Source organism: Capsella rubella, unplaced genomic scaffold (assembly GCF_000375325.1).
Source record: "Capsella rubella cultivar Monte Gargano unplaced genomic scaffold, Caprub1_0 scaffold_7, whole genome shotgun sequence".
NCBI classification, from domain to species: domain Eukaryota; kingdom Viridiplantae; phylum Streptophyta; class Magnoliopsida; order Brassicales; family Brassicaceae; genus Capsella; species Capsella rubella.
The window spans coordinates 9,812,586-9,837,569 of NW_006238917.1; the positions used below are offsets into that span (position 1 = coordinate 9,812,586).

Sequence of the window (24,984 nt, forward strand, 5' to 3'; positions counted from 1 at the left end):
TTTTTTCCTTTTAAATTTTCGAATATAAACTTTTTTAAAAAAAAATTCGTCTTTATAAATTAACTTAACCCTACCAGATTGATTATTCCATTTCCACTCAGAACAATTTTAAAATCTCAAAAAAAAAAAAATCTCTCTTTGTCTCTTTGAATTCTCAAAAATTTGCATCAATGGCGTTGAGGAACATTGAAAATGCGCTTCCGATCTCACAGGAACGACCTAAGAAGTTGGCTAAACTCTCAAAGCAACCGGAGATATGTCTGAACGATGAAAACAACACAGTTGCTGTGCCTGAATCGACTGTTGAATACGTTGCTTCCGAGAATCTCAAACCAATTCAAGATCCTGAATCATCTGTTAAGGTCAGAATCTCAATCGATTCTAATTACATTTGGAGTAATATTGTTTGGATGATCATAGATTGAATCTGTCTTTTCTTGTGGTTTTTGTTAATATATTGAAGAGGTTAGTAGAAGAATTAGCATCGAAGGATTGGATTAAAGTATGCGAGTCACTGAACAACACAAGGAGATTTGCAATTCATCACTCTTCTCTGTTGCTACCAATACTGTGAGTTTCTTTTAATTATTCTATTTACCAGAACCTGAAGCGTATAGAGTTTGGTGATGAATTTAGTTTCTGTTTTATTTGAATGTTTAGGGAAAAGCTTATAGTTGTGATGGTGAAGGCAATGAAGAATCCTAGAAGTGCATTGTGCAAGACTTCGATTATGACTTGTTCTGATATCTTCAATGCTTATGGGGAAAAGTTACTTGAAGGACCTCATTTGAAATCAATGGATGATCTGGTAAATTTGATTTCTTCTGTCGTTTTAGCTTTTGTTTGGCTATGTGGATTGTTAGTTAACAAGTAGATTTAACATTTGGTATCTTGATGGTGAAAAAATTAAACAGCTGTTGCAGTTGCTGATGAAAGCTTCACAAGACAAGAAGTTTGTGTGTGAAGAAGCAGACAAAGCGCTGAACACAATGGTTAACTCGGTGGCTCGTTTGCCTCTTTTGAGTAAACTCCAGACTTATGTCCGTCACAGTAACCCTCGTGTCAGGGCCAAAGCTGCTGTGTCTACTTCCAACTGCGTTTCTAAAATGGTATTTTTTCTTTCAATTCTTTGAAATGGTCAGAGAAAAGGTGTTGGATTCTTGAATTGTGTGATTGATATTTACTCTGTATGTTTGTTATCAGGAGTTGAATGAAATGGAAGAGTTTGGGATGGTTCTGCTTGCGCAAATGGCTGCGGATTTGTTGAGTGACAAGTTGCCGGAGGCAAGGGAAGCAGCGAGGAGTATGGTCAACTCGGTTTTCCAGAAATTTACATGGAATGCAGAAGAAGAAGACGAAGAAGGAAGCAAACAAGAAGCTTGGCAGAAGTTTTGTGAAAAGAATGTAACAGGGCTCAACGTACAAGCCATGATCAAGATTGTCTCATCTCAATAAATGTTAAAAGTTGTTGTTCTCTTTGATTCATGTAAAATACGTTTTTACATGATATAACAATCTTTCTACTTTTTCCTATCCCTATTGGATCTGTCCTCTCAATTCCAATGTTATTACCATAGTACACCAGAGGCTCATTGGCTCATTAAGCTTAAAAAAAATGTTGGTGTGCTGCAATGTTCTTACTGCCCCTCTGTCATCCACATCGATCATCTCTGGACTATCTATTTTTCCATTCCGAAGTAAATGTTGTTATTTTTTCATCTTTGTTCTTGAATCAGAGTTTGCAAAGCTCTTTCAACGTCTTCGAATGGTTGTCCAGCATACAACGTAAGCTGCCTCTTCCTCACAACTATCACATTCTTACCACCAGAACTCACTTCGTCATAGAGATCCTACAGTGAATAGATAAAAAGACAATCTCAATGCTCTTAGAATCTAGTATACTTTATATTCTCTGATCATGAAGAGAAATTCAGGGTTCTGAGGAACATAAAATATCCAAAGTAATTATCACAGATACAGACAGTAGGAAAGAAGAATGAAGTTAGTAAAAGAATGAGATATCTACCTTGGTTGATACAGGAGCAATATCGGCAATGAAATCATCCAAGTCTTCAAAAAATGATTCAAGCAGATAAGAGAAGTTTCTAGCATCACTTTGATCCTCAAAGGCAATCATGTGTGAAACCTGGCCCTCATTTTGTTCCATAGATTTGGTCCTCAAGGTAAAATATCCCTCGGATATGTCCTGATCTATCTTACTCCGCATGAGAATTCTCTGAAGAAAAGAGAAAACTGTAAGTGCTGGCTCATAATATACTGTGACAGTTCGTTCTTTGTTGTGGTTAGTGATTATATCTTGCAAACAGAGCTGTTAAACCAAAAATCCAATATTATTCATAAAACCGGCAAGAACAATGCTATCACCTACCATCACATAGGGAAGTTTCAGCCACCACATATTATTATCTTTCTCAGATTGTTTCTCCCTCCCTCTTCTCATCAGTTTACCTTTCCTGACGTCTCCATGTTTCCCCGACAACGAAGTGCTACCAAATCCAGAACCAGCTTCCATATTTGGTGTTGTGCCCATTCGGTTTTCAGATTTCTTTGACTTCTTAATTTCGTTTGATGGTCGCCTTTGGTCAGATTCCTGAGCAGCACCTAAAATTTTAAGATAAGCTGAGGATTGTGCAAGATATTTCCTCTTCATGACTAGTTAGCATGGTCCATATAGTTATACTACACAAGATCAACTTCGCATGTATTGCAACGATCATGTCAGAATACCTACAGTATTTCGAGTCAAAAATCAATAACTGCACAGTGCATTAAATCTCATATTCATTGCTAGTCAATTCCATATCTATTAGGTATATCCATAACAGCACCAATTGTTTCTTGCAAATTAACACAACTCATCAATGTACTAGACTACTAGACTACTACACTACTTCACAAGATGTTGTTATGGTATTATGCACTTATTCTAAAACATACCAGAAACCATCTTGGAGTCTGAATCCCCTGCCTTATTTTGTTGTTCTCCAGTATTCTTCTCACCGTCTCGTGATTCACTAACACTCCCATTTTGTCCAGTCTTCTCAGTCTCAGACATTAACTCATTGTTTTCCTTACTTCCACCAAAACCTTTCACATTACTCGTTGGTGGCTTCTCAGCTTTAAACTTGTACTTCTTCTCAAAAAGCAAACTTTTCTCATCATTTCCAGATTCATCCAACGGTTCTACACGCAATCCCGCCAAACCTTTTCTCTGTGAATTCAACCGTTTCTCCATGTTAGACAATTTTGCTCCTATCTCTTTCTCAATGTCAACACCAGTTTCATCCTCTTCTTGTTTACCCTCACTTTTACGTGCTTCACGTGCCATCATTCTGATCTCTGCAATCTTCTCATTCATCTCAAGATCTTCTAGCGTAATCACATTGCTCTCTCTTTCCCCATTTTGACCACTATCACTAGAAATCTCCGGAGTGTTATTGGATTTTGTTGAGTCTCCCAGAAACAAAACAGCACAAACAGTTTGAAATGCGAAAATTCCGATCAACCACAATCCATACTTGGCTACTAACTTCGGAGATAGCTTATTCAATTCACCATTTACCTCGTTCGACACAACAGAGCTACTTAAGGCCTGAAGCTCCTCTACATCATCTCCCTGATTAGACACTTCGTCGCTCGGTGGAACATTTTCCGGCGTTTTGATTTCGATTAAGACGGTTTCTTGAGGCTTCGGATTTAGGGTTCTAAGGATTTTTGGTCGCAGGTAATTTTTCCTCCTTGATGACTTCGACGAGAATGGAACTGAAACCGAAGAACTCTGTGAACACCGTATGAATTTTAAAGAGATTCTTCTTCCGGAAGGGTACGACGGAAGCAAAGGCGAAGGAGATAAGAAGACGGCGTATCGGAGAACCGCCATAGCTACGGCGCCGATGGTGCATCCAGGGAGAGTTTCTTATCACACATTGAATAAAAATAATAATAACAAATAAATCCCAAATATTTTGAATATTCCGTATATTCCTTTTTAAAGTTTACAGTTTCAAAATTGACCCCAAAAGTGGATCATATTGTGAAATCTTTAATTTTGTTTTGAGCCGCCTGTTTTGTATAGCATCGCTCTCAGTCTCTCTGTGGCTCGTTCGTCTTCCACACTATCACTTCCATATCCACAGAAGCTTCACATAAATCATAATTAAACCCTAAAAATCTTGTCACGACAAATAGAAACTTACAAAAGACCTCTTTTGTCGAATTAACGTTTTCCATTTGTTTTGTTCTGTGTAATTTTTTTGGATGCTTTGGTTTAATGGAGTCGGAGAAGCCTGGGATTGTTTCCATTCTCGAGGCAGCAACGGTCGATTCGAAGAAACGTCGCGTTTCAATTTCTGCGGTGCGAGCGGTTGAGGCGGCAAGAGCTGAATCGTTTCTTCTCACGCGTACTCTCTCTGGTTCGTTTTCATCTGCAGGTTCTGTTCCAATTCGTGCACCTCTTACAGTTGATGATGAAGATGACGATGATGATGTTGATTCTGGTTCTGTAATCGAAGAACATAGCTTAGCAAGTAGTGAAGCTAGTAGGGGAATTGATTCTGGGACAGATGACGGTTATGAGTCTGTTTCGGGGGACGCAGATGATGAGACTGAGTTAGAGGATGTGATTATGGGTGGGGATAGGGTTCATAGGATACTTGGGGAAGAGTTAAGTGGAGAAATTGGAGATGTAAGTGATTTTTCAGGTGGGAGTGTGATTTATAGACCATTTGCAGGTGATGCTGATGAGGAAACATCGGTGAATTACTCATCTCTTGAGGAAAGGAGTGAGAATAGTGATGAGGTTGAGGGGGTTAGTGAGAATGAAGTTAGTGAAGCTGATGGAGTTAGTATGAAAGCAAAAGTAGTCATTCCCAGGGCTATTTTGTCTTTGGATGATGATGAATTTGATGAAATTTTGGGTAGTGGTGATGAAGAGGCTGTGTTGTTGCGTGGTACAAAGGCTTCAAGTGATGAAGAAGCCGAAATTGGAGATAGGGTATTCCAATTTGCAGATGAGGGAGTGGTTAATGAACCAGAGTGTTCTGATTCTTTTATAGCTGATGTTGTTTCTACAGAGGAAGAAGCGGTGAGAATGAACTATTCAGAAAAATTAGATGATGGTTTGATGTCCTTTGGGAATATTGATGAATCGAGTCTCGATGTTCTACCAGGAGGTTCTAATGATTTTATGGCAGAAAATGAAGGGAACTCTACTGAGGCGAGTATGGAATTGGGTCAAAGTTTCAAGCAACTCATGGAGAAAGGTGAGATTCAAAGTACTATCAATAAGGACAATGGTGGTGGTAACATACATAATTTTGATGCATTGGTGAAGCCAAATGATGCAGAAAGAGTAGAAGATAGTGCAGTTGATATAGCAAACATGGGAGTGAATGATAAACCAGAATACACAGGTTCTAATATAGGTGAATTTGTTTCCACAGAGGAAGATATGGTGCAAGAGAAATCTTCTGATGATGGGCTGGTGTCCTTTAAGAGTAATCTTGATGCTGTGCCAGGTGATTGCAATGAGTTTCTAGTGGAAAGTGAAGGAAACACTGTTCATGAGGATATAGGATTAGATGAAACTGTCAGCAGCCTTGTCGAACAACAGGTGGGTCAAGGAAGTATCAGCAATAACAGAACTTATGTTGGTAGTGCCTGTGAAGCAAATGAATTGATGATTCCATGTGAGGGGTATATTGGATCAGAAAGCAGAGACTCAGGGGATTTAGACGCTGTAAATATGATAGGGGAGGCAAAAGAATACTTTGAAAATGATTGCGGTGCTCTTAGCGAATTAGAAAAACCTGAATGCGAGGACGAACCTGAAATTGATCTGAGTTCTGAAAGTTTTCAGGTATCTCCAACTCTGGATTCTTTAATGGCGAGAAACCTTGATGTTGCTGGAGGAGTAGATGTTGTTGTAAGTGGGTGTGGTTCTTCCGATCGGAAAACTGAACAAGAATCTATAAATGAAGAAAATCACGAATCTGAAGATATTGCTAGGAAGTTATCACTTTCTGAAGATAGAGCATCAAGTTTAAGAAGCTCCTCTGGAACAGCAAATGAGACTGTGGAAATTGGCGAGCAGATTAATTTGCAGGTCAATTTTGAGCCTGATGTTGAGAGAACCATGCCTGAAAACTCTCCGGTAATTGTTGAGAGAACCATGCCTGAAAACTCTCCGGTAATTGATTATGAGATCATCGAAAATGAGACTCAGATGGCTCAACGGAATCACAACAACACTTTCATGGAGCTTGACGAGTGCAAAGGATCAGGTGATACAAGAAAGGAACTCTCTAAATCCACTTTTCAGGATTATTCTGAAGTATTACCCTCTAATCATTCTGTGGAGCTGATAAGTGGGAAAGTGAAGGAAAGAGTTGAGAAAACCAAGCTCTTGAAAGAAAAGCTCCAGAGGATTATAAGAAACACAGGTTGTTGCAGTGAAAATTTATCTGATACTGAAGTTGTGTCTAAGCTGAGCCTAGATGGTGGAGAACATCAAGCATCCTTAGAGCTTGATTACATATCGGACGGAACAAAGATTAAAATCACTGAACAAAAGTTTCCAGCTGATCTTGAATTGTCCATTAACGTCCTTGTTATCGGGAAAACTGGGGTAGGAAAAAGTGCAACAGTTAATTCTATCTTTGGGGAGACTAAATCTGCTGTTGGTGCATTTGCGGTGACCACAAAGTCTGCAAATTACGTAGTTGGGAATGTAGGAGGACTCCGAATAAGGATACTTGATACGCCAGGTTTCATGTCCTCTGCAACTGAAAAACAGTTTAACCAGGGAGTCCTCATGTCGATAAAGAGGAGCATGAGAAAGTTCCCAGTTGATGTCATCCTTTATATTGACCGTTTAGATGACACTCCAGATATCGGTTTACTCAGAATCATCACCAGTTCTCTGGGCTCATCAATATGGCAAAATGCTATCGTGGTTCTAACTCATGCAGCATCTGATGTGCCAGATACTTTAAGCTACAAAGACTTTATTGCTCAGAGGTCTTACCTTATGCACCAATCAATCAGACAAGCAGTTCCTAAGCTAAGCTGTGTAGGCCAGAGCAAGATGCCTAAAATTATTCTGGCAGAGAACAACATGAGCTCTTTCTCGGCAAACAAAAGCAGTGAATCTACTTGTCCAGACTGGAGACTGAAACTACTGATCTTATGTTGCTCGGTTAAGATCAGGTCTAAAGCCGGTTCTTTGCAAAAGCAGAATACCGATGTAGAAAAGGCTGGTGCCTTTGGCTCCCAGCGTAGCTCTTTCACTCTTTTCTGTTCCTTGTGGAATGTTTTGCTTAACTCAGGGCATACTTCTCATTCACAAGATGATTTGGAGGAGAAGAAAAGGCAATTACTGGATTCTTACCCTGAAATTATCTGGGACGAACAGAGTCAAGAATGTCTCGAGCAAGAAACACTTCTCATAGAGAATCAAGGACCAGAAGACGAGGAGAGACAACATGAAAAAGGAAAAACAAACAGAGGTTTGGAAGAAGGAACTGTTATAGATCGTGTAAGAACCAGAAGAGGAAGACTTGGGTTCCAAGCAACAAAAAGGTTGGGTATCTATCTCGATACATCCAATTTACACACCGGGCTTTCCATTGGAACCGGAGGCTGTAGAAACAACGAAGAGGAAGAAGGGAGGATCTTGCTGAAGATGAGAGGCTCAATGCCTGTTATAGGTTTGGTTCCTATGCTGATGTCCGTATTCACTTCTGTCCATGGTGGAAAAGATACTTAACATTTAAATTGCTTTTGCTGTAGAATTTGTAACATATCAGATGTGTTCCTCGTCTCTTTTGGATTATGGGTTTTTGCATTGACAATACTGTGGAAACTCCAATACTGTACTGTACATGAAACTAAAGTCAAATACAAATGTTGAGAGGCTAAAGCAACATTGAGATCCTTCACTGATCGATCACTCGCCTTCAAGATCTACATTATAATCTACATTATAAGCGTAAACTCAGGAAAATAAAATCTCACACTTGTTCTTGTTTTATATGAACCAAATTGTGTTAAAATCTCATTTGTTCTTATTTTCTTAACATGTTTTGTTTTTGTTTTAGTTGACAGATCTCTAAGACCAACGATTTCGATTTGAATTCGGTTAAATTTAAATCATCCAAAGATCTAGATTTAAAATACCAAACGTCCATATAAATTTGAAATTTGAATATAGTATACACAGACATACAGTGATCCCACGCAATCGAAATCATAACGACAGATACTAAAGTGAAGCGGGGCATTTTAGACATTTCGTATCTATAAGTCTGGGTTAAACCGGATACACACACATCGCTCGTCTCCACTCTCCATCGTCTCATCGCTTTTCGCTGTTAATCAAAAGTTTCTCCAATCGTAAGATCAGACTGAAGAAAAAACCCTAAAAATGGTACGTCTCCTTCTTCATATCAGTGTGCATTTCTCGAATTTTCTCGTTATTTTGGTTTTCCGATTTCATTTTAAGACTAGTTTTCAGATGATAGTACCTTCCGATTAGGTTTTGAAACGATTTTAATCGGAATCTGGCATGATTTTTTTTTCGATTTTTGTTCAGTGATTGTAGATCGATTGTCCAAATTGTGAGCTTATATAGCGAAATCTGGACCATTTTGGGGATTTTTTTTTTTGTTCGATTTATACTTCAGAATTCGGTTTTTTGAAAGAACTTCAGTATCGCGAAACTTGAATGAAGTTTATGATCTGATGGAAGATCCAGTATTATTTTTCCTTTGTTTATAGCCGTGCTTAGAATTGTTCATGTATCGAAGTTTCTTTTTTCGTTTTTGATATTGGTACTAAGAAATTTCAGATTGAGATTTCCTCCATGAGCTATAGCTTATACTTGTTTCTTTTTTGCCGGTTTACAATAAGCTTTTGCATTTGTTCGGTTTTTTTTTTTCCATCTGTAGATTTTCTACTTGAGAATTTCAGTCCTTGCAAGAAATTTTATGTTCAGGATCTGATGGTAAAACCGTATAAGTTTGGTTTGGAATGTCAAATGTATTGAGTTTGTTGTCGTTGATGTTGGTACTCAGATAGTTCAGATAGAAGTATCCTTCATGAGCAATAGTTTATGTTTGTTTTTGTCCACAAAATGATACTCATTATTATAAAAGCTTCATCTTCCTGTCTTGATGCATGCAATAGATCCAGTGGAGTTGTGTTTTCTGTGTCTTTTACTTCCTTCTCACTGTATTTTTCCTTATGCTGACAGGATGGACATGATTCTGAGGATACTAAGCAGAGCACTGCTGATATGACAGCTTTTGTGAGTTTCCGTTTCTAATTGAGTTACACCTTATCTTTGTTTTGGTTAGTTTCTCATTTTGGGACAATATCACTTGGTTTTATCACTGAATCCTTGAATTCTTATATGCAGGTCCAAAACCTTCTCCATCAGATGGTAGGTGTTTCAGCTTTTTTTTTGTCTTCTTAGGCCTTGGAATTGTAACTTCAATAGGTAGATTCTGATCAAATATGGTTTCATTGTGTGTTTCAGCAAACCAGGTTCCAGACAATGTCGGACTCCATCATCACAAAGAATATCCTTATACCAATCTGTGGTTTTACTTGAATGTTGCTTGCATTAGAATATTAGAAATGTTTCCCTCTTAGAGCAGTGATGATGGTCCGTGATAATTGATTCTTAGTGTCTTCAAGAAAAGAACAATTATCAAAAGAATCTGTCTTTTCTAATTAAAGTAAATCTTGAGAGTCTAAATGAGTATGTTCGAAGGATAGTATAAGTACTACATCATTCTATGGTATGTTATCTTGTTAAGTCGCTCTTATATACATACTTGTTCTGCTATTCACTATATGTTCTAAACAAAAGCAACTTTTTCACCATGGAATGATACAAAATTTTGGAGTATGTGGGAACTCTATATATAATCAGCAAGTTTTGTGTGCATGAGATTGGTTTTGAAATCCTTGACTTTGATGGTTCACTTGATGAAATGGGAGGTAGAATCAATGAACTGGAGCAAAGCATCAACGATCTAAGAGCCGAGATGGGAGTAGAAGGCACGCCTCCACCTCCAGCCACCAAAAGTGAACCCAAAACCCCGAGTTAAAAAGGAGGGGGTAGTGTTCACCAAATGCTTGACAGGTCATGATCTTTTTTTTGCTTATAACAGCATTTGCAGAAGAAGAAACAAAAAAACCTATGGAAATTTGTTAAGGAGCAGTATTTGACTTTTAAATTTCGTGTTTTAAGAAATGAGTTTGTTGCTGTTTTAAGTTTACATCAAATAGATTGATGATGATGTTGGTGCGTTACATTATTCTGCACTTATGAAACTATTGAAAAAATGCCTTTCTATTTTTGGTATTGAGAGTAGTGTGTGAAGTCATTACAACGCATAACTCAAGTTATCAGGAAAAGAATCGAGCCTCATAGCTGTGTATAATAATAATAAGGCTCCTCATTGTTTAAAAGTGTGAGGTTGGTCTCAAAGAAAGAAAACAAACCTATCATGATCGAGTAACAATGGGTGATGAGTTGGTGTATATGCTTTGTCCATGATGAGGTATGAGTTTTGTAGGGTATATTTATACGTAAATGTGACAAAAGCCTTATAGAGGGACAGAGGAGCAAACAGGAACCGTTGGATAAACAAGTGCATTAAATATAAAAGTGTCGTCTCTTCGATATTTTGTTATTAAGTTTTTTTGACTCTTCATTATATTTCTCTGCAAACTCCAAAATCAGACCTCTCCTCTCCCTTCAATTATGGGAGATTGCAAATTTAGGTTATGACTTCTCTCATGTAACGTTTTTCTTCTCTTTTGACAAATCTTCTTCGTCCTTCAACTCCAAGTGGCTCCTCCAAGACAAAGGAGCTGTTTGCAGTTGTTTTTTTAAAAAAACATTTATTAAATCGACACTACAGAAACACAAATGTTCTGTGTGAGTTGAGAAAGAAAACGTAATAAATACGAGACGTGTGGGTTTCTGCCGAAAGTATTTGCATGTGAAGCTGCCCCTTTTTAGTTTTCTTTTGCCCCCAATTATTGCCTCTCTCTCTCTCTCTCCTACTTCCACAGTTCTCCACAATTTAAATATTTTACTCCATTATTCAACAATTTAGACAAAAAAATAATCAAACTAATAAATTGATTTATTTATTCCCACCAGATTGTTTTCTTCATTTAAAATTACTAAACAACAACTATACTTTAAATTGTATTAAAAAAATAAATCATATTTATTCCGTATGAACACCTGTTTTTCCTCTTCAGCACATGCAAAAAAAGGAACCATATATATATATATATCATTTTTCACTACACCTTAACCATTACTGAATAATTATTGATATATTAATCAGAAATGTACATATTTCTGTTCACTATATCAAAAATTATATCGCAATGGAAAAAGATATCAAGTAAAAATAATAATAATAATAATAACCTTAGAAAAATTGTATAAAAATTAAAAACAAAAGAATTTTGAGGAATCGAAAATATTTAAAGTACATAAGAGAGAGTAAGTAAAGCAAATCATCGTCTGCAACGAGTAATGGCACTACAACCACGAGAGTAAGGATTAGCCTGAGCTCCACGTCGGCAATTGTAGTAAGATGCGCCGCGTCTCGAGCATGGTACCGTGTTCCTCCTCAGCGCACCGTAGCTTATGTACTTGGTCGTCGCTAATATACGCCTGCTGATCTCTGAGTCCATCTCGAACTCCTCCACCGACAAAGAGCACTCGGCGATTGAACCGGTGCATCCCGACTCGATCGGCATCATGAAATCGACGGCGGATTGGGAGGTTACGGCGGTGAGTAATAAGAAGTGGACGGCGAGGATTGCGGTGATTATTAGAACGGATTTTGTGGAGAGTCCTCTCATTGTTTCTTTCTTTCTTTTTTCTCTCTGAGTTTTGATTTTTTTGGGGAGAGGTTTGAAAAGTTTTATTGAAGACAGAGAAAGAAATGGTTTAAAAAGAGAAAGAGTTGTTGAATTTGCCACTAGGAGTTTGGAGTATTTACGGGTTCATGCCACTTGACAGTATAGAGAGGATGTGTTAACGCGTTTTTAAGTGCCTTGTGTCATCCAATAAAACTTCGTCTTTTGACTTTCATTTTATTAAACTTAGGACTAATACATTCATTTACTCGGTTTGATTTCCAATATATCCATTTGATTTTGAATAATTTCAAGTAAAAGAATTACGATAAATTTGGGTATTTAAAATTTTAAATTCGGCTATATTTCGGTAAAATATTATGGTTATTCTAAAAATATTCTAAATTTGATTAAATTTTTACAAATACGCTTAAAAACTTTGAAAATTTTTGGTTATTTTTTGTCTATGATATCTGCGGATTTGTAATTGTAGTTTTGGTAATTGGGCTATATCTTATATATATAATTAATATTTTGGATTTATGACTATATTTTAGGTATTTCAGTTACACATTTCGTTCTCTATCTTATGGTTCAGTAGTATTGTGGTTTAAACAAAAAGAAAAAGATTACTGTGTTGTCTCTGTTTGGTTTTGGTTCAATTGACTATTCTAATAAGAGATTACAATTTACAATGTATATTCATGAAGCATATGATACCAACTTATGATAGAAAAAAAAAAACAAAGAGAAATATGTAAATTTAGAGGAATTGAATTTTTTTGAATTTGAATAAATGAAGAAGAGAAAAAAAATTCTTTTAAGAAAATGAACACTTTATGTAAAATTATTGGTATCATGTACTTGGTTGGTAGATTCATTGATTGATCCATTAATTCAAAATTTTAAAAGTTTCTACGGTTACGCATATAGCTCCTATCTTAAAGATTTTGCATATTAAACTTGCCATCAACGAATTGTTAATTATAAGACAATTTTCGTAAATATCATTAAAATTTGATATTAATCGTTTTGTATCCGAACCGGTTTGTTTATTGGTTTAAGGAAATTGTTGGAATTCTGTGATTTTTGGGGACTGTTAAAGTGCATAATTTTACAATCTCCTTTGATGTCAAGAACGTTGGAGAAGCTTGATTCTGAGATATGTACTAAAGTTGGTTCTGTATTTGGCATCAAGTCATTGGCATACTTATCCGCTGCAACCCGTTGTGTGATGGTGCATCATTCATTAGAATCAAATAAACCACAGAACTACATATTTAAAGCGTACTAGTACAATCTCAAAGTAGTGGTAAGAGTAGTAGTAGTAGTAGTAATGACAAGATCACAAGAGCAACATTTTCACTGGATCATCATCTAATGCTCTGATTCTTTCGTGTTGTCGTCAGTTGATAGAGCTTCCACTTTCTCTTCTGTCACCTCACTTCTCTTATCCATTTGCTCTTTTGAATCTTTGGAGTTATCTTGTAGCTGCAAAGGCACCACAACAGAGAATCATGGAGGAAACATAGATTAGTTTTTCTAAGCCTAAATAAAAGCCTGTCTTTTCCCCCGGGATATACATATCTTCAATCTACTGAACATAATAAGAAAGGACAGAGTATGAGGGAGACTCACGCCTAAGCTTTTCAGGCTGGCAGTAACATCATCTTGTTGCAGATTCAAGGTGGTTTTCAAATCTTTGAATTCCTAGTTTTTATGGAAATGGAACAAAATCAAACATGTATCGAGAAAACAGACAATGGTATGATATCGATGTGCATGCTGGCTCAATACACATACATACCTCACGGAGCTGCTCAACTTCAAGATTCAGAGTCTGCTTTAGCCCAGAGAGCTCCTGTAAAGCACCAAGGAAGATCGCATGTCAAAACAGTTCAAGACGAGAGCTCTTGTATCGCTTTAAACTGATCGGGACTAAAGAGTATATATTTGCTTGACAGACAAAAAACCACAAAAATGTAGTAAGAGGAATAGAAATGGAACTCACCTCACGGTAGACTTTAACTTGAGTATCCAACTTACCTCTCCAACTCTGTAAGTCCTGTGGCGATAAACACAGTGAGAGAGAGAGAGATACAAGACTGTTACATTTTCTACGAAATGTAGAGAGATGTCTAAAACAAGATATAAAAAGTCAGAGATGAGAACATATAGTGTTAAGACCTGTTTCAGATTCTGGATCCTGTTAAGCAACTCAGCCCTTGATTCGTTCAATTCCTACAGAAAAACAAAACTCAAACTTGAGAAAACCGCAAAGATCAGAAAATAGAATGCAACAATGCTACATACCGTGAGCTTCGAATCAACAGGACTGGTATTGTCTTTCTTCTGCAACAGGAAGCAACAACCAACAAGATCAACATCAGTTTTCAATTCAACCACTTAATAAACAAAATCACATAGGGTTGATACAGGAAAGGCAACAAAATTTTTGTAGACAATCAATACTCTTAAGACCAATGAGATTATTGTTATTTACGTCCATAATCAGAACAAAACAATTGCACACAGCACAAAGCCATCATATGGAAGAATGGTTCAAACAAAATCTGACTAACAAATCTAAAAAGATACACAGAGTCAGAGAATAGCCCCAAAGATCCACCAAATGTAAATAAAGCAACTCAAGATAACAATGTATAATCAGAATCTGAAATTATTCAATTCGAACAAAAACATAAACATCCACGATAACAAAAGTGAAGTTTCCAGACAAAAGTCGGAAGAAACGAGACCTTCTACTCTATACCACTTCAAATTCGGATCAAGAAATACAAAAAAAAAAAAGATGTGTTCGAAATTGCAGACAGAACACGGATCTAAGGTTCCGAAAAATGTCACAATTCAATCACAAACCCTAGATAAATATTTATATCCCAACCTTAAAAAATTCTCAATACGAACATTTAAAAAATCAGAAACCACGAGCCCTAAGACGACTACTACGCACGCGTCCATGAAGCGTAAAGACGATAAGAGAGAAAACGAGAGATTACAGGAGCAGTAGGAGAAGATACTGAGAGAGGAGCCGGTGGAGATGTTGAATCGGAGGATTGGTCCGCCATTATCGATAGAACTAAGGAGACAACAGAGTTTAAAAGAGGAAGAAGAAGAAAGATCTAAAAGAAGAGAAATTGGTAAAGTTTGTGAAAACAAACAAACAAACTAATTAGTAGTGATGTCGTTTGCGTTGCGAGCCCAGAACACACACACTCACTCAAATTTTCAAAATTATGAAAATAACAATAAAATAAAATAATAACACCAAAATTAAAAAAAAAATGTTTATTTTATTTGATAGGGTCTTGTAATTCCCAAGACTTGGGTCTTTATATAGTTCATCCGATCTAACTCTTATTTATTTTTTAATATCTCGAAATTAGTCTGTAATTTTGTTTATTTTCACTATGCATATATTTTAATTTTTTTCCCATTTTTCGTGTTTTGTTTTAATGGCTACCCAATTAAAGTTGAAGACTTGGGGGAGCGTGTATGTAAATTTGTAATGAGAGTTCATGATATAGAGAAGAGAAAGAATTTTTATTTGTTTTTTTGGTTTATATGTTGAGAAGAAGAGAAAGAAAGAAACAGAAGGGAAAACAAAAACGAAATTCCAAAAGAAAAAGAAACAAAAGAGTTTTGGGCCATAAGACACAATCTCTCCCAATCATTTAGTCCATCCAAAAGCCCAGCTTCCAATCCAAAAGTTCTATTCTCCTCCGGCTGGTTGTTACGGCGAACTTATCTATCCATATCTTGTTGGTGACGGCGGTGGTGCCGGTGGTGCATAACCGTTTAGCATCACTGGCGGTATCCCTCGGCTGCTCAATGATCGTAGTGTGTTGTTGTAAGCATGATTGAATTGCTCCAATGTCATTACGTCGGAGAGTATTGGAGGAGGAAGAGGACCATTGCTCGATCCAGCAGCAAAAGAGTGTCTCGAATGAGACGGTGGCCAAGGCAGCCTAGGAATTATAGTTGGAAATTCTGGTGGAGCCGAAGGTGGATACGCAATTGGTTCTGGTGGAGCCGAAGGTGGATACGTAATTGGCAATTCTGGTGGGGCCGAAGGTGGATACGCAATTGGCAATTCTGGTGGAGCCGAAGGTGGATATGCAATTGGCAATTCTGTTGGACTTGAAGGTCGATGGTCAATTTGTGGTTGAGGAGGAAAACTCGGTGGTGTGTTTACCGAATGACGATTCACGTTCACCATCAAATCTGATTTAAACCGGTACGAGAAAGTCAAAGTTCCTGACTTTTTACCCGATCGAGTTATCACCTGATACCGCATCAGATTCATCTTCTCACTGTTACTGTCACCGTTAATTGGCGGCGTGATTGAATTGAAAAGCTCCAGTAACGAGAGGTCAACTCTTCCGATCTCCTTGTTACGTAGGACCCGGCGAGAAATTAATTTTATGACAAGTTTCAGATGATCATTATGGACTAACCTCTCGTTGACGGAAAAATTGATGGTTTGATTCCAAATTGGGTTAGATCCAGCAGAACGATCGACACTGGTTTTCGCCTTTTGTTTTTTTGGAGTATTTTTGGCACGAATGCTGATTTTGGCGAAAACGTCCATCTTTGTAAAGAGATTGACATTCAGAAGATTACTTGCACAATTAATTTTGAGCTCTAGATTTAGATTCGTCATATCTGTAACGATAGCTTAACATCAGTCCTGCAAGTTCATCTTATAATGTAAAAAAAAAAAAAAAAAGAGTATAATAGACTAAACATAGGAAAACAATATTAAGATAGAAATAAAAGATTTAGTAATTACATAAAAGGAAAAACATAGAAATTGAGAACACATTGTTATCCATAAATATACAATTTGGTGTAGTATATGTGGAAAGATATCTAAATATTGGAAGTATTTAAAAAAGATTCATGTGGCATTAGAAAAAAAATAATTAGTTTAAGAAAATAATTTATATTACGATATTTAAAAGGTAATTAATTAATTATAATTTTAAAATTCAAAGACAATATAAAGAGAAAGATATTGTACAGCTAAGATACTGAAATAAATAATACCATTTTAGCTAAATTTAGGAGAGTTTTAAATCATATCACGTTTCTGTATTTGGAATACAGCTTCACTATTCAATCTTATAGCTTTTACAAGCTAAATTTTATTGTTTTACTCATTTATTTGTTTTTTGTTAAACAACTATTTTGTGGTTTTACAAGCTACATGTGTTTTTCGCTTAAGGAAAACATTATATGCAAAAGGGAAAATAACAATAAATCATCTATAGATATAGTTACCACTTATGACCCAACCACTATCATGTATCATGTAAACATATTATTGTATGTTTACAACTAAGAAGGTCGTAAAAATATATTAAGATGTGTCTTGGCTTTTTTTTTTTTTTTTTTTAACTAGATACGACTTTTATTTGTTTTTGTTGGTTGGTCGTTAGGCATGGGATTTCTCAAATATTTACAGCAAGCCATATTATTTATGAGAAAAATAGAATGTTAAATTTTTAGCTAAACAAATTCATTGATATCAAAACTATGTTTATAAAAATTGTTATGAAAACTTTGAATAACAAGTAAATAAATACATAAGCAGAAATACGCATCATATACTTAAAATAATATGGATTATATCATCTATTAATTTAAAATCTTCTTTAAACAAGAATTGTGATTGGCCAATCTCTAATTTGCACTTTGTATCACAAAATAATGTTAATTTTACGAAATGAGTAAAAGTGATACCAAAAGAAAAGAAAAGAAAAAACGAATTAGGAATGGAGTAAAGGTGTTAGCGAGTGAGAGAGTACACGGGAAAATACTTGTTCCTTTGCTCCAAAGGTAAAGAAGAATCAGAAACTCTCTCTTTCTCTCTCTCTCTCTCTCTGTGCCTGAGCCAACTCGGTGGCGACTCAATGGGTCAGGAATCGTTTATCTACAGCTTCGTCGCCAGAGGCACAATGATCCTCGCCGAGTATACAGAGTTCACCGGGAATTTCCCGTCTATTGCTTCTCAATGTCTCCAGAAGCTTCCTTCGTCCAGCAACAGCAAGTTCACTTACAACTGTGATCACCATACCTTCAATTTCCTCGTCGAAGAAGGCTACGGTTTGTGATTCTCTATCTCTCTCTTCTCTCGGGGAATGAACAAACATTGTCTCGTTTTTAAAAAAAATTGCTCCTTTGTTTGAACCCAGTATGGATCTAGCTAAGCTGATATGCATCTTATGAATCTTAGTGAGGCTTTAAGGATCTTTGTATGTTGGGTTCGTCTTACTTAGCGATTCAGCACTGTTCTGTGAATTGGTTTCAGTAAGATGTGAAATAAAAATGATTCCTTTTTGCTGATTTGGTTTGGTTTCCACTTGGGGAATACTACTGAGCTGTCTACATCGAGCTGTCTTATCAAATTTGGTTCAGTGTATATCTAAGCTTTGATAGATCTCTGTGGACTTTGTTCTCTTTAAGCATTCACTTAGTTACAGAACATCTCAAACTTATTTTGAGTGTTTTGGTAGTAGTAACTTTTTTTGTGCTGTACGGTGAGCCCTTTGCATTTCGTATTTTTGGAGGTATCTTTATGTGATGCCGATTGGAGATGATTGTATCAGTTTTTCTATAGGTACCAGTTATGGTTTTGGAGATGAAATGATTCCATCTTTGGCATGCATGAGGCAGGATTTGACTGAATAGGGTTGCTCCCTGAATTGGATTCTTCCTGTTTAGCACGTATATATAGGTTTACAAGTTCTTAGCCAGTGGTTATTTTAGTATTACTATTCAAGTACATTCTACTTGCTGTTACTCTTGTTCTGTTTAACAGTTACAAATCATTTGGTTCTATATATGTGGGGTGTCATTTGAGTTTTACAGGACATAGAAACTGATTGAAGCTTTGTGTTGTTAGCAATGTTATAACGAGAACTAGTTCTTTCGAAATGATCTTTTCCTGAGCATCCTTCATCCTTGACTGTGCTATATTATATCTTGCGAAAATAAAGTATATGTGCATTTCACTTGTATAAGCTCCTTGAAATTTGACACATTGTTTTGCGCTTTCAGCATATTGTGTTGTGGCGAAAGATTCTCTTAGCAAGCAAATCTCGATTGCATTTCTTGAACGTGTGAAAGCTGATTTCAAGAAGAGATATGGGGGTGGAAAAGCAAGCACAGCTATCGCCAAAAGTCTGAACAAGGAGTTCGGGTACTTCAGTTTTAAAAAACTCTTTTGGGAAGATGTTCGATAATATATTGAATACAACCATTGACAAAAATAATATAAAAAATTTGCAGGCCGGTGATGAAGGAACACATGAAGTATATTGTTGATCATGCAGAGGAGATCGAAAAACTAATAAAAGTCAAGGCTCAAGTTTCAGAAGTTAAAAGTATAATGTTGGAGAATATTGACAAGGTAATGCTAATTGCTAATGATGACTCTCATAGTTTCTGTAGCATTCTCTCTTATGTCTTTCTGCACACTTAGACAATCAATCATTTCTTTGCTTTTACCTTTTACAATGATGTCTCTGAGGAAAAGCCATTACACAATGTTGGAATGTTGCCTTAAAGCAGAAACAATTCACTATTCATTTACGCTTAATACCTATCGGATATTTTTTAATCTGTAGGCAATCGACAGAGGGGAAAATCTAACTGTTCTTACTGACAAGACCGAGAATCTACGCTCTCAGGTAGAATGCACACTTGACCTCTTATAACTAATCTTCTCTCACAAAGCATTACTTTGACATAAGTTTATTTGAACCACTATAGGCGCAGGAGTACAAGAAACAAGGAACGCAGGTGAGGAGGAAATTGTGGTATCAGAACATGAAGATAAAACTTGTGGTTCTCGGGATCTTGCTATTACTTGTTCTCATAATCTGGATATCAGTTTGTCACGGTTTCGATTGCACGGATTGAAGACGCAACAAATTGCTCAGTCTGTGGTGCGTAGAGCCTTTGGCGTAAAACGGCGACAGAGACAAAAGTCTCTGGTAGAGAGATAGGAGGGAGAGAAAGAGAGAATGGAACAAAATGGTACCATATATTTAACTTTGAATGTCGTATCATTATATAAAAGTGTATGTGTTCTTTCTTTGTGTTCACAAACAGTATGGTCTAGGTTTACAAACATGTACCATTTCCAGCTTCTATGTTGCATAACAACCAAGAGTGATGATATCTTAAAATTAGGAGAAAAACACATACGGTCGATGTGGTTACATTGAAATCAGAATTCGATATTGCGTTTAAAAAATAGAAATGCGCCCACCGTGGGGCTCGAACCCACGACCACAAGGTTAAGAGCCTTGCGCTCTACCAACTGAGCTAGACGGGCTTTGTAACTTATATCACCGTAGAAGATATATATTCGACCAAACTTGTTTCTAGACATTGAACTTCAGGTTTAAACAAACTTTGCAGGTCGTATTTGAGATTAGCAGATGAAAAACCGTAATGTTTGAATTTTTCAGTGCCTACAACATGTGTATTTATTCACAGTAAAATTTCCGGAAGAGATATGCAATGCGTCTTACTAAGATTTCAGGTCGTAATTATTGGATCAAACATCTGCTCTCCACAGTATTTGGCAGTAGTGCACAACCTATAGGTAGTTCAGCAGACCTGGTAATAACTCGTTAGTGAAAAGTTTCAAACTTGTGAGCATTTTGAAGCTTTTGGGCTACTGATACAAAGCATCAATCTGTTTCCGAACACAAACCTGAATCAACCATCAGCTTGCAGATTTGATTCTTGCATATATTTGTAAAGTTTTAGCCTCGGGGATACTCAGTTGGAGGAAAAAAATGAGACTTTCATTGATCCAACAAATTTTGTAATGACTCATAATGGTATACAATGTACAAACATTTGTACTTCAAATTGGGCAGTATAAAACCAACAGATAGTTCAATGTGCCTAGTTAAGTTGAAGGTTTCAAGCTTTAGGGGGCAATAAAATCAAAGCAACAGTAAGCAGTTTCAAACACATATCTTAATCATCAGATTACACATTTGAAAATTAGCGTATGTGTGTAAGAGCTGAGCGTTTACATAACCAAACAGTCGCATAACAACATCTCAAAACAGAATCATAAAAATCGAGACTTTCATAGATCCAGCACCACCATGTTCAACAAAACTTGTAACAGCTACATACCTTAAACCTTAAAACAAGCAGAATCGAGCTAAAATGGCTAAGACCCACTTACATAAACATAAAAGAAACCTCCCCAACAAAGTTTAAACTCTCAAAGCTCATCTTCATCCCTCAAATACTCTCCAATATCAGCCTGATGAAGCACAACAATACCATTGGGATCCAATTTCCTACAATCCTGTGTACTCTTGGCCGCAATCCCAAACCCTAAGGGAACATCAGACATGGAGAACACAACAACTCCATCTCCAGGAACAATACTATCAGTAATCCTCCCTAGCCCTCCTTTCAACACATGGTTCCCGTAAAGAAACGACATTTCCGAAGTGGGTTTGAGCCATACCTTGTGCTTAGCATTCGCCGCCAATATATTGAGCGACATAATCGTCAGATGGAAACTACCGGCGTGAGTGTACTTGCCGATGCAGGTCCCGAGAGAGACAAGGTTCTTCCTGGAGATGTTCGTGGCTCGCTTCACGAGCGCTTCGCTGACGTAGTAGACTCTGTTCTTCTGGAGGCGGAAGCAGTAACTCCCTGGTGTTGATTCGGGTCCTTCGTCTGATGGGTTCTCGACAATCTTCTTGAGGTTGTTGCCGACGAATTTGAAGAGCTTCTCGAAGACGACGGTCGTCTCGGTCTCGTCTAAAGGACGCATCTTTGGGGGAAGAGAGATTGATTATGAATTTTGGAGACGAAGAAGAAGAGAAGCTCTCTGTTTCTTGGAGAGAGTAAGAGGGCTTGGTATTTTCTAGGGTTTTAGGGATTTAGTACCAAAACCTAATGCGGCCGATGATGTTTTGTAATTTACAGTTTAGTCCTTTCCTTTTTAAAGTATTACTATTTTACTATTCGATATAGCCATACAAATAAAAACCAAAACCCAAATAATGGGCCCATATAATTCCAGCGTGGCATCTTCAAAACATTTTTAGACCAACTCTAAAATGGTCATCTTATTATAAGAGTGTCTATCACTTTTTATATAGTTAAATTTAATATTATTTAATTATAAGTGTTTTTTTAAAAAACTCACTAATAAAAAATATTAAGAATTAATTATTACAAATTTTGTAGACACTCATTGAATAAACATATGATAGGGGATGCTCTTGAAGGGATAAAAATGTGCTTCCTCACCTAGTTGCCAAATACCAATACTGTTTACACTTAAGATTTGATATGGATTGATATTTGTCTATATAAAATACAACTGGTCTGAGCATGTACAATGGTGATTTTGTGAGTCTTCTACATGCTAGAATATAATAACTAAATTTAATGAAATATTTGGTCTATAATTAAGAATTATGTCTAATATATGACTCATTTGTGGGTGTTTAAAATCATTTTTACATTAAACATCATAATTAATTATTTTAGACATATATTAAAGATGTTACCATTAAACATGCTCATCAGATGTTGCCATCAGACTGCAACCACGACAATAAATATTTAGGCACACATGACCATCTCCCATGTGGCTTCATCCACTACCACAGCAGATATAATATATATATAATATAATATATATATATAGAGAGAGAGAGAGTAAGAGACTAAAGTGAGATGAAGAATTGAAGATCATAACATTTTGGTAACAATAGATATAAGAATGGAAGAATTGGACATAGTGATAGTGGGAGGTGGCATTGCTGGTCTTGCAACTTCACTTGCTCTTCACAGGTTCATTAGTTTCTCATCCCTAATCTCAATTATATATCTCTTATGGTACTATACAAATATTTATACTATAGACTCATTTATTTGTGTATCAACATAATTATAAAGGAAGGGTATAAAGAGCGTTGTGCTGGAGAGATCAGAGTCTGTAAGATCACAAGGAGCAGCGTTTGGTATTCAGACTAATGGCTGGCTTGCTCTTGAACAACTTGGTGTTGCTGATAAGCTTCGTCTCAATTCTCTTCCAATTCCTCAGTACGTCTATATAGAGTTTTATATATAGTTCAAGTAGTTCTTCTTATATATGATTCATTGCTAATAATATATTTTGTGAGGAACTAAAACAGGATAAGAGATGTTATGTTCGAAAAAGGGATCAAACGAAGGGAATCAGTCGGGCTAGCGTCGTATGGAGAAGTAAGAGGTGTAATAAGGAATGATTTGGTCCGAGCTTTGGCTCATGCTCTTCCTCTTGGAACTCTCCGGCTTGGTTGCCAAATTGTGTCGGTTCAGCTCGACGAAACAACGTCGTTTCCCATTGTACACGTTCAAAACGGAGAACCTATTAAAGCCAAGGTACGTTAAGGCAACAGTAGTTTTTTTTTAATGCATATGATCAATTATTGAGACTAGCTAGTTGATTTGATTAGTCGACAGTGACGTTTTTGAAAGACGTGAGCGGATCTATAAATTGATAACGAGTGATTTGGTACATTCAAATAGTTTGTGTGTTTTTAAATAGTTTTATTGAAAGCAACATGTTTCGCATGAATTGGTTTAATATCTGATAATATACTTTCTTTTTTTAATTTAGGTTTTGATTGGCTGTGACGGATCAAATTCTATAGTCTCTAGATTTCTAGGACTGAACCCGACTAAAGCCCTTGGTGCTCGAGCCGTTAGGGGGTTCACAAATTACCCGGACGGTCATGAGTTTCCGAACGAGTTTATAAGAATCAAGATGGACAACGTCGTATGCGGACGACTTCCTATAACTCACAAACTCGTCTTCTGGTTTGTTGTTTTGCTCAATTGTCCCCAAGGTATAACTAATATAACGTTCATGGTACAACAACTCATATTATATACATTTTTATTGTTTCTACAAAACATATATTATACGAGTTTGAATATAAATGATTACATCAATAATGTATATACTGAAACTATTTATTTATATTTAACTAAATGAAGAAAAAGTACTATACAAATTTACAAATACTTTATAATATATAACTAACTGAATATGAAAGTAAATATTAAATATTATTGTTTTCAGTTTTAACCTTAAACGTAGTTTAAACGAAAGGATTTCAACATTTGAAAGATAATCTCGAAGTTTTTTTGAAAAATCAATTACTGATTAGCTAATAAGTACCACATATGATTATTCTAATTTAGAATCCTTAATTAAAACTAAAGAAAATGAAAAATAAGATTGTAACTTGTTAGATTGTTATTGGCTCTCATGGCTTTACCCAAACCAATCACTAGGCCTTCTTAATAGATGATGTTGTTCAATGATCATTGACGTATATATATGATGAATTTGTTACAGAACTAGACTCGAACCTCGTAAAAAAACAAGAAGACATTACAAGATTGACACTAACATCGATAGGCGAATTCTCGGAAGATTGGAAAGAGATGGTGAAGAACTGCGATATGGACTCTTTATATATAAGCCGGTTAAGGTATCGTGCTCCTTGGGACGTTATGTCCGGTAAATTCCGACGTGGCACTGTGACAGTTGCCGGAGACAGTATGCACTTGATGGGTCCATTCTTAGGACAAGGAACTTCAGCTGCGCTCGAGGACGGTGTCGTCTTGGCTAGATGCTTGTGGAGGAAGTTAGGTCAAAACAGTGTGAATAGTAATGTCTCTTACTCCGCTTCAAGGACGCAATTCGAAGAGGCGATTGATGAGTATATTAGAGAAAGAAGAGGGAGACTTGTGGGACTCTCGACACAGACGTATCTTACCGGTTGTTTGATTGAAGCCTCGTCTCCGGTAAGGAAGATCTTGTTTGTAGTTTTATTGATGATTCTGTTTCGTGATCGAATTGGTCACACTCGATATGATTGTGGCCGTCTATAAAATTTATCATACCAATTTGAATGCGAGAGATTGTCTGATTCTGTTTGCAAATGTGTTGTGTGTATTTTTTTTATTTTTTATTTTATGTTCAATAGTATTGGAGCT

The 24,984-nt window shown here is 36.5% G+C and overlaps 10 protein-coding genes and 1 non-coding gene across 12 annotated transcripts; 5 read left to right on the plus strand and 6 right to left on the minus strand.

The window, feature by feature from the left end:
• Positions 1-78: 78 nt before the first annotated feature.
• Positions 79-1,533, plus strand: LOC17880769 (TOG array regulator of axonemal microtubules protein 2). The gene is made up of 5 exons (XM_006284152.2): positions 79-362; positions 464-570; positions 661-808; positions 915-1,109; positions 1,204-1,533. The coding sequence occupies exons 1-5, from the start codon at positions 171-173 to the stop codon at positions 1,453-1,455; spliced, it is 894 nt and encodes a 297-aa protein (XP_006284214.1). The 5' UTR covers positions 79-170; the 3' UTR covers positions 1,456-1,533.
• LOC17879111 lies at positions 1,453-3,901 on the minus strand. Its single transcript, XM_006283506.2, has 4 exons — positions 2,959-3,901; positions 2,390-2,622; positions 2,027-2,236; positions 1,453-1,850 (listed from the first exon to the last, which is right to left on the minus strand). Exons 1-4 carry the CDS (start codon positions 3,899-3,901, stop codon positions 1,716-1,718), a joined length of 1,521 nt encoding a protein of 506 aa, XP_006283568.1. The 3' UTR covers positions 1,453-1,715.
• A 245-nt stretch (positions 3,902-4,146) lies between these two features.
• Positions 4,147-7,945, plus strand: LOC17880231 (translocase of chloroplast 159, chloroplastic). The gene has a single exon (XM_006282962.2). It carries the CDS (start codon positions 4,292-4,294, stop codon positions 7,784-7,786), a length of 3,495 nt encoding a protein of 1,164 aa, XP_006283024.1. The 5' UTR covers positions 4,147-4,291; the 3' UTR covers positions 7,787-7,945.
• A 392-nt stretch (positions 7,946-8,337) lies between these two features.
• Positions 8,338-10,392, plus strand: LOC17879172 (heat shock factor-binding protein 1-like protein 1). Its single transcript, XM_006284796.2, has 5 exons — positions 8,338-8,446; positions 9,272-9,325; positions 9,437-9,460; positions 9,557-9,599; positions 10,009-10,392. Exons 1-5 carry the CDS (start codon positions 8,444-8,446, stop codon positions 10,131-10,133), a joined length of 249 nt encoding a protein of 82 aa, XP_006284858.1. The 5' UTR covers positions 8,338-8,443; the 3' UTR covers positions 10,134-10,392.
• Positions 10,393-11,305: 913 nt separating this feature from the next.
• Positions 11,306-12,109, minus strand: LOC17878445 (protein RALF-like 33). Its single transcript, XM_006285895.2, has one exon. It carries the CDS (start codon positions 11,914-11,916, stop codon positions 11,566-11,568), a length of 351 nt encoding a protein of 116 aa, XP_006285957.1. The 5' UTR covers positions 11,917-12,109; the 3' UTR covers positions 11,306-11,565.
• Positions 12,110-13,140: 1,031 nt separating this feature from the next.
• LOC17880798 lies at positions 13,141-15,151 on the minus strand. Of its 2 annotated transcripts, none has more exons than XM_023779037.1 (7): positions 14,934-15,151; positions 14,227-14,265; positions 14,101-14,154; positions 13,925-13,969; positions 13,721-13,774; positions 13,552-13,623; positions 13,141-13,404 (listed from the first exon to the last, which is right to left on the minus strand). In XM_023779037.1, the coding sequence occupies exons 1-7, from the start codon at positions 15,000-15,002 to the stop codon at positions 13,291-13,293; spliced, it is 447 nt and encodes a 148-aa protein (XP_023634805.1). In that variant the 5' UTR covers positions 15,003-15,151; the 3' UTR covers positions 13,141-13,290. The 2 variants fall into 2 exon arrangements, with proteins under 2 accessions (XP_023634805.1, XP_006284694.1); XM_006284632.2 differs by having other exon boundaries at positions 13,925-13,978; positions 14,934-15,150.
• A 370-nt stretch (positions 15,152-15,521) lies between these two features.
• On the minus strand, positions 15,522-16,628 carry LOC17879882 (protein SRC2). The gene has a single exon (XM_023779459.1). The coding sequence runs from the start codon at positions 16,595-16,597 to the stop codon at positions 15,683-15,685; it is 915 nt and encodes a 304-aa protein (XP_023635227.1). The 5' UTR covers positions 16,598-16,628; the 3' UTR covers positions 15,522-15,682.
• Positions 16,629-17,726: 1,098 nt separating this feature from the next.
• Positions 17,727-20,129, plus strand: LOC17878574 (vesicle-associated membrane protein 724). Its single transcript, XM_006284433.2, has 5 exons — positions 17,727-18,042; positions 18,997-19,138; positions 19,228-19,348; positions 19,566-19,628; positions 19,711-20,129. The coding sequence occupies exons 1-5, from the start codon at positions 17,850-17,852 to the stop codon at positions 19,858-19,860; spliced, it is 669 nt and encodes a 222-aa protein (XP_006284495.1). The 5' UTR covers positions 17,727-17,849; the 3' UTR covers positions 19,861-20,129.
• A 76-nt stretch (positions 20,130-20,205) lies between these two features.
• On the minus strand, positions 20,206-20,278 carry TRNAK-CUU. Its single transcript has one exon. It is a non-coding gene; the product is annotated as a tRNA-Lys (tRNA).
• Positions 20,279-20,912: 634 nt separating this feature from the next.
• LOC17880687 (60S ribosome subunit biogenesis protein NIP7 homolog) lies at positions 20,913-21,832 on the minus strand. Its single transcript, XM_006282872.2, has one exon. The coding sequence runs from the start codon at positions 21,752-21,754 to the stop codon at positions 21,191-21,193; it is 564 nt and encodes a 187-aa protein (XP_006282934.1). The 5' UTR covers positions 21,755-21,832; the 3' UTR covers positions 20,913-21,190.
• Positions 21,833-22,714: 882 nt separating this feature from the next.
• On the plus strand, positions 22,715-24,939 carry LOC17878740 (monooxygenase 1). Its single transcript, XM_006283786.2, has 5 exons — positions 22,715-22,785; positions 22,891-23,037; positions 23,130-23,358; positions 23,597-23,825; positions 24,341-24,939. Exons 1-5 carry the CDS (start codon positions 22,715-22,717, stop codon positions 24,877-24,879), a joined length of 1,215 nt encoding a protein of 404 aa, XP_006283848.1. The 3' UTR covers positions 24,880-24,939.
• The last annotated feature ends 45 nt before the right edge of the window (positions 24,940-24,984 follow it).